General features: G+C 42.3%; 1 protein-coding gene across 4 annotated transcripts; it reads right to left on the minus strand.

Annotated features, from left to right (window-relative positions):
• Positions 1–1,837: 1,837 nt before the first annotated feature.
• On the minus strand, positions 1,838–4,085 carry LOC134484316 (Y-linked testis-specific protein 1-like). Of its 4 annotated transcripts, none has more exons than XM_087601330.1 (3): positions 4,036–4,085; positions 1,994–2,866; positions 1,838–1,914 (listed from the first exon to the last, which is right to left on the minus strand). In XM_087601330.1, exon 2 carries the CDS (start codon positions 2,787–2,789, stop codon positions 1,995–1,997), a length of 795 nt encoding a protein of 264 aa, XP_087457456.1. In that variant the 5' UTR covers positions 2,790–2,866; positions 4,036–4,085; the 3' UTR covers positions 1,838–1,914; position 1,994. The 4 variants fall into 4 exon arrangements, with proteins under 4 accessions (XP_087457456.1, XP_087457459.1, XP_087457455.1 ...); XM_087601333.1 differs by having other exon boundaries at positions 1,994–2,821; positions 3,905–4,058; XM_087601329.1 differs by having other exon boundaries at positions 3,905–4,058.
• Positions 4,086–8,612: the final 4,527 nt, after the last annotated feature.

Below are 8,612 nucleotides of genomic sequence, written 5' to 3' on the forward strand. Positions count from 1 at the left end.
ATGAAAATAGGCTGAACTTCTGAACCTGAAAGCCTGCCCTAATTAAATGTTGTCCCTTGGGGTTTGGGATTTACCTCAGTTGTAGAGCGCTTGCCAAGGAAGCCCAAGGCCCTGGGTATGATCCCCAACTCTGAAAAAAATAGAACCCCCCCCAGAAAATTTTATCCCTTATAAGTTGCATTGGTCATGGTGTCTTTTCGCAGAAATGAAACTGGTAGACAACCAGCCAGTATAAAAATTCCAAACAGCAGAATTAATCAAAGATAGAAAATATTTTCAAGTCCTACAATGAGAAACTTATTCTTGAGAGAAGAAACAGCAATGAATGAGTAGAAGGTAAGGTTGCCTACAAAGAAACACTTGGAGTGTAGATGTGGCTCAGAGAGTCCCCATGTAGTGCACAGGAGCTTCTCAGGAGGAGAGAGCTACGTGGTCAGGAACCGCAAAGCATTTTAATGTCACGGCAAATGGCATAGGAGAGATCAGCACCTCTGCATTGGATGCACCATCAAGAGTTTTCTGAGGATAAGCTTTCATGTGAGTAAAAGATGGGAACTTCCTGGGGCTAGATAAGGTAAAAGGGCCCAGAGGTCTGTAGGAAGCCATCCAGTCGAAGGAGAGTCAGGCAAGATAAGCCAGTGCAGGAGCCCTTTGTGGTCATCTAGGGGCATTCAGAAGAGACCTCAAAAATATTACAGGATCCAACAGAGTCTAACAGTGCTCAGGGAAGCTAAACAAAGGATCCACGTAATACCTGACATAAGCTCATGGCATCCTCATGTTCTTTTTTAAATTTCTTTTTACTGATCATACAAAATAATGGGCTTTATGGCACTTTCAGGAATCGATAGATATAAACTTAATTTGGCATTGACTATTCTTGAGTTATCCTCGTCAAAATGTCCTCTGGGGAAGCCACCACCTCACATCCACCCTCTGTAGTGATAGCTTGGCTGTTCTTTAAGGAAGCAAAGAGACCAATATGGATGTGGCCCAAGTTCAAGTCATTCGAGACCCTTTCTGTTCTTCCTGGGTCTCCTGCTTCACTTTTTGAGAACTCCATCTTGGAATTCCTTCGTCCCTCAGTATCCTCAACTCCCACATGTGTTCTTTAGTCTTTCTTCCACATCACCATCAATTTATTCTTTCTTACCCTCATCCTGGTCTCTTCTCTGCATGTGAAGGTTGGATTTATTTAAAAAGATGACTTTAGGGGCCTTCAGAGATAACCAATGGATTAAGAGCTCATCTGCTTTGAAAGAGGACTGGGATTTGTTCTTTGAGCTCATGTCCGATGGCTCCCAACCACCTTTAATTTCAGCTCCAGGGGACCTGACTATTCTTTTCACTGTGGTCTCCTGTATTCATTCCTTGCCCTACCTAGATAAATAAAAATAATACATCTACATATGTGAAACAGGTTTCATTAGGTTTTGTTCGTCAAACAATCCCTGATCTTCTCTGATTCTGAGTCTGCTTGGATCAGTTTATTGGGTTTCCCCTTGGGTTCCAAGAACACCTCTCTGTTACCTGCCACTCTTTCGCCAACTATCTGTTTCTCCCTCAAACTTCCCCTCAGAGAGTCTATCTATTTCTGGCCCCTCTCCACTGCTTCCTAAACATCCATCTTTTTTTTCCCCTGTGCCATCCCTGCTCCTCTAAGCCTTATCTCCAGTTTTTTCCTCTCCCTAAAGACCAGACTAGCTCAGTACTGTTTGTTTTAGTGTATGTGACATTAGACTTACTGTTCACAGCCTTGAACTTTCCGGCTTCCTCTCAATGTTCCATCCACCACAGCCAGTCTCCTCCACAAAAGTGTGCATACACAACACATCACATCACACATTTTAATTTTTAGAGCAAAAACAAATTCCACTGGAAAAGATACTGGGGATGTCAAAGGCCATTGGGTATCTGAAACACAGAAAAACAAACATTTTCACCCCAATCCTATAAATTCTCCATATATGTCCCCTCACTTTGTGAATTTCACCTTAATGGATCTTTTCCATCAGATTATAGACATAGATGTGGACGTCGCCATCAAACTTGATGAAGTACACGGAAGGCTTGGCTAGAACTTGGTAAATGACTTTGCCGATCTTTTTGGACCCGTCACTTCTGGTGAACTGCACACATTGACCTGTTAAGATGTCGCTGCCAACTTCTGACTTCACCTCTGCTGGCGAAATCTCTGGAATGATACGGAGATTACCTTCTGTGTAATCATCCAGGAGTTGATAGATATATAGGACTGGATCTTTCTCATAGGTGATGTAAAACCAGTCCTTCATGATTGGCACCTGGGCTAGGACCACCCCCCTCCAGTTGTCCTTAGAGCCATGTTTGCCCTCAAATTTATGCTCCACAGCACGGCCAACCATGGCACTTGCGAGTTGGGCGTCTTTCACTTGAGGAAACACAACTTTGTGAGTCAAGACCTTAAGCTTTAAAATCCTCTCATCACTGTGAAGTGCCAGTCCATAGACACAATCAACTCCATCATACTTGACCAGATAGAGAGAGGGATTTGTTGGCAGTTGATCTAGAACTATGGCCTTCCATTGGGTGACGGGCTCATCACCTTCCTTCCATCCGTGTGAAATTCTGCACCCCACAATGTTCCCCAGGGACTGGGGAGAAGGCCTCTTCCTCTTCCGCTTCTGGAAGGATGGTGTGCTCATCCTCCTTACAGACACCCTCTTCTTCTTGGCTGTAGACCTAGTGTGGTAGGCCACGGTACTCCTGGTCCACTGTCTTGTGGCTATTGTTCTGCGTTCAGGCTTCATACTTTCCCATGGCCTGGGTTTGAAGAGCTCACCTGCTTAAACCAGAGACAAAGCTGGTACCTCTGTCATATGAGTACCTGCAATAACAATGGGGGTGGGGTTGGGGAGTGTGCTGGACCAAGGCTCTTCTCTATGAGAACTTTGGAGCAGGTGAGGAAGGCGATGGTAAACAGGTTTGAGCATCTGAATCTAATGCTGTCATAATCAGAAGTTCATAGAAGTGCTGGGCAATGGTGGAGCACACCTTTAATTCCAGCACTCCAGAAGCAGAGGGAAGCAGACCTCTGTGAGATCAAGGCCAGGCTGGTTTACAGAATTAGTTCCAGGATAGACAAAACTACCCACAGAAAAACCCAATCTCATAAATCAAAATCTAAAGTTCAAAGGAAAATGAAAAAATGGTTCTCTACAGCTCAGAATAACATATTTAGACATATTTCTTCAGCCCGAGGCACTTTGCCTATGCTGAGGAACATCTCCTTGAATGGCTAGGTCAGTGTGGGATTAAGTATCCTTGTCCCCACTTTAAGCAAGCAGAACAGAGAAAGGATAGCAAAGGAGCCAGAAGGGTGGCCACACCCCTTCTCTACCCTCTAACTATGAGCTATTTGGCAACATCCACAAGTATCTGCCCAGAGACAAAGCACAGCAGTCCACTGGCCTTCTCTACTGTGCATCCTGACCCAGCCCCAGGTTTATTCCCCGAAGCTGTTGCATTTTCGACCGCAACAAGAGTCTTTTGTGTAGGCAACAATAGCCTTTTAGAAATAATATCTACTGGGGTTGGGATTTAACTCAGTGGTAGAGCAGTTGCGTAGCAAGCACAGGGCCCTGGGTTCCTCAGCTCCATTAAAAAAAAAAAAAAAAAAAAAAAAAAAAAGAGAAATATTTTCTCCAAAAATACACAGGCACAGAGAGGAGCTTTGGCATTTTAGTAGAATTTTGAATTAGATATTGTTAGCAAAGAATAATAAACTCCGGACTGACTAGCCTAGACCATCTGCCTAGCTCTCAAACGTGGAAGACATTAGAACGTAAGGTTACTTGCTGTACGAGGGAAAACTTTTAGCTTTCTGTGCTACAAGGGTCCCAGTTATCTTCATAAACGTATTTACCAAAAGAAAATGTCCTAGTCGTCCAGATTCTGTCTTCTGAAACCGGTCAGGCACCAATAGGTTGTTGAACAGTTGTGGGGTTCAGGAGCTGAACTAGCTTTCACACCCCGCTCCAAAGATAGTGAACCCACCTTCAAAGTAGTCTAGCGCCTCCAAGTGGAAGAGATGCGCAACCTCCGCCCTTGTGCTCTGTGACATCATCCAGGCTCTGCTTACGTCATAGAACCCCTCTCAGGCCAGTTCCTTCCCTAGTTACGCTTAGAAACTTCCAGCATCTAGGTTTTAGCTTCTCATGTAGCCTCCTGGTGAACCAAAATAAAGTCCCCACCCAAATATTCTGATGACTCGAGTCACAGTCTGCCCAAGTAGCTCTTTTCATGCTTTTTATTTTTCTGAAAAACTCTTTGGTTTCTGAGTCACCAACATCCTTGGTGGTTATTTTCCCAGCTCCTATGTTTTCTTTGGTTAACTTTAAGTTATTCTCCGTATCAGAAATATTGCTAGGCTCTCTTTCCGAGGCAGCACACAGGATAGAACAACAAAATTAGCTCTATCAAAACCCACAATTAGAGGAGGGCCATTTTTATTGAAACAAAGCTGGAATTTGACAAGATTAAATACCTTGTATTGAAGACAATGGCAATCATGAATTATGGATTCCTTGCAAAGAGCGAGGAAAAATTAGCTCCTGGACCTGCTTCCAAAGTCGGAATAAACTTATCACAAACCCAATATCGACCAGTCATATTTTAAATGTCTTTAAAATTTATCAGCACTTCTGATTACAAGGAATTTATTAGATCAAATGCAGTAAAACAGGATGAAATAGATGAGGTAATTTTGTTTTTGAAATATGGGTAGACAGAATACTGGATCCAGGTAAGTATGGAATTTACCTGTAAATTACAGGCCACTTTAATTGTTTGTGTCACATAGTTCTTCAGATCTTCAAAAGGATTCTTTTTAGAACCCTCCCCTGTCCCCACTACACTCTGACCATCCCTTCCCTCTTCCCAATAATTCCCTTCCACTTTAACATTATAAATTTTTAAATGTACTTAGAGCTTAACAACTTATGTCAGCTTTTTAAAATCTGTCCAATTTTCTAAGTGCACCGTCTTCTTTTTCTCCTTCTATCGTAGTTTTAAGCACATTTTCTTTCACACTTTGAGTTTTACTCTCTCTCTGCTCTTATGACTACTCTGCCATTATGTGACTGTTGGTCGACTATGTGGCTGACATCAATGTGGGGTTAACTCAAATGACATGAATTCCCCCCCTCTCTCCCCTTAATCTTCCTTCTCTAGGCACCTGCAGAGATTTAAAGCATTGGGGATTTTTTTTAACCCTGGAAAGCACACACACACACACACACACACACACACACACACACATTCACAAACATACGCACATACACACAGAAACACTCATAGAAACACAAACACACACACATACATACACACACAAACACACACACATGCACACACAAACACACACACAAACATACACATATACACACTCAAACACACAAATACAGAGAGAGACAGAGACAGAGAGAGACAGGGTGAGAGACAGAGAGCCCATGAGAAAACATGTGATATCATCATTTTAAGAACATTAAACAGACAGAACTTTCAAAAAAGTGAAGAACAAGTAGGCAACAAGAAGAATAATCTCATCATAGCCATCAACTTGAGGAGGAAAATTTTCACACTCTAGGCTTCTAAGTACCAGTCTGTTACTGAGCAAAGTACGGGCAGGAACTCAGGCAGGACTCTAGAGGCAGGAAAGGAAGCAGAGACAACTTAGAAATGCTGAGTACTGGATTGCTATCCATGACCTACTCAGCTTTCTCTCCTTCTCATACAACCCAGGGCCACCTTCATAGGGGATGACACTATGCATAGTGGGCTAGACCCTTCTACATCAACCATCAAAAAAGAATCCTTACAAATGTGCCAAAGGACGTTCTGATGGAGGCAATTCTTCAGCTGAGGCTCCTTTTTCCCAGGTTGAGTCAAACTGACAATACAAACTAACCAGGACCCCTGCACATTCATTCTGATTGCCACACTGTGTGCAATAGACAAGCCATTGGAATAACCTTAGCTGTTGATCACTGGATGAATGGCTTAAAAAAGTTGATATACATTGATGTGATTTTCATCTATGTGTAAGAGCAAAGCGTTTTGTTCTCAGAAAAATGGATGGAACTGTAAAATACAGTATATTAAGTGAAACAAGCCAGACTCAAACAGATGATTGCAAAATTTAGATTTTAATAAGGGATATTATGTGAAATTGGGCATTTAGGAAAAGGAAGGGGAGCAGCAGGGTGTGTGTGTGTGTATGTGTGTGTGTGTGTGTGTGTGAGTGTGTGTGTGTGTGTGAGTGTGTGTGTGTGTGCAGGTGGAAATGGTGGTGAGTTGTGAGAAAGAAGATGGCTAATGTACAGTATAAACCTGTACTAGGAGTCACATGCAAGCCCACTGACTTGTACATTTAAAGAATATCGATATAAGAGAGCTGAGTCTAAAACAATGTTTTGATTAAATTGGGGGTTTATGCTTTAGAGATACCATAAAGATTATTCATATTTTCCTTCCCACTGGGCTCTTGCTGTTGCGAGCTTGATACTTGTGACAGGATATGGCAATGAGCTTTGGTTTCTGTACCTCATTAATAACCCGGAATTCATGTCATTCAGTGAGGCTACCGTGGGGAAGGAGGTAGTTAGAGATCTTAAGGGTACACCACGTGGGAAGAATAATACCCACCCCCACTATAGATTTCCAAATATTCACCATCATCTCTGGTTTGAATGTGATCACCCAACATTTATTTTCTGAAGATTAATCCCCAGTGGGAATGTAGTTGTGAAGAATTGATTAGGTTAAGAGGGATGCAACCTACAAATAAAGATCCATTAATGATGCTATTGTGGAAAAAGGTTAAATTATGAAAAAGGAGTTTGGCTCCCTCTCTTTTATTCCTAGCCCCCTGGATCCCTTCTGTGGTGACAACATTTCACAAGAACTCCTTCCTCTGCCGATGGTCTCTTCATCTTGTATTTACAGGTTTCTGAATCATAATAATACAGAATCTGTGTCATTATACACTAGCCAATCAGTGCCATTCTGTTTGTCCATAAAAGCATGAACATGCCTCAGAATTGTGAGCAGCTGGGTCATATGGGAAAGCATAGCTGGCAGAGAGGACTAGGTTGTTAGTGCTGACTGAAGACAAGATGGTTTCAGGTTTAGCATGAGTGCTCTTTGTTAAAGAAACAGCACAGAGGAAGAGTGTAGATTGGAAAGTTGCAGCTTAGAATGGACTCAGACATCTACTGTTGGCCTTTCGTGGACAAGGAGCCATTAGGAAAAGGGAAAGATCACTAGGGATAGCTTCAGCCACTGCTTTTGTCTAGCAGAACCCTTTTTAGAATCCTATCTTCGAGGATGTGAAAGAAAACTGCCTGGAGTCACTTGATACATCAGTAACCATCAAGAGTGTGTACACTATTATAGAGGGACCCAGGAAAAAGCCTGATCTTGGAAGATCCTTTGCCTTCAAGAGAGGAGACTCCTCCCCACCAACACTGGGAAACCCATCTACGTCGGTAAGGGCATCCCACTAAGTCCAGATCAGTGGTCCTTAATCCTTGGATTGAGACCGCTTTGGGAGCTCAAATTGCCCTTGCACAGGAGTCACATATCATATATGCTGTATTCCAGATATTTACATTACAACTCATAACTATAGCAAAATTAAAGTTATGAAGTAGCAATGAAATAATGTTACAGTTGGTGGAGCTGTATTAAAAGGTTGTGTTAGGAAGGTTGGAAACCACTCTTCCTGACCCGTCTAAAATATGTCTGTTGGTATGAACTGGAGTTATAATCCCTTTTATTCAATCAGGCAAACCCAAAAAAAAAAACAATACACCACCAAAAGTTTATGAAGGATACACAGCCACTGTACCCACAGTGTCAGGACTACTGACATCTAGACAAGTGGTGTCAAAATGGAAATCACGTCACACCATGACAATCCCCCTAAATGAAAAGCAGAGGAGAAAAACCAGTTCCCTGGTGGTGACACCAAGAGAAAACCATTGTCAGAATTGTCAACAAGGATTTTAAAGCCAGGATTCAAGCGTCGTCAATGAGAAACCTACAAAACAGGCAGAAGGGGTTGGTGAGATGGCCTACTGCATAGGAACACTGGTTGCTCTTACAGAGGATCAGGGTTCAGAGGATCTGATAGACTCTTTGGTCAAAACACACACACACACACACACACACACACACACACACACACACACACACACACCATAGAGAAAAATTAAAAAAAACAAATTAAAAAGAGAAGGAGCCAGGTATGTCCCTTTAATCCCAGTACTCAGAAGTAAGGTGATTTCTGTGAGTTCAATGCCTACCAGGTTAATAAAGTGAGTTTCAGGCCAGCCCTACCTACATAATGAAACTCAGTGTCAAAATAAAACACAAAAGAGTGTTTTATTTATTTCTGATAATGTATGCAACAGAGAAACTATTTCTACAGAGAAAGACCTTATTGTTGAGAGAATCAGTGGGCATGAAGGATACCCCAATTCTTTATGTCACTACTCCATCAAAGCCTTACCAGGAAGCAAGAATGTGTCCAGCTAAAAATGAAGCAGGGCAATTATGAGTAAAGCTGTGGACAC

This window comes from Rattus norvegicus, chromosome Y (assembly GCF_021556685.1).
Source record: "Rattus norvegicus strain SHRSP/BbbUtx chromosome Y, alternate assembly SHRSP_T2T, whole genome shotgun sequence".
Lineage (NCBI taxonomy): Eukaryota > Metazoa > Chordata > Mammalia > Rodentia > Muridae > Rattus > Rattus norvegicus.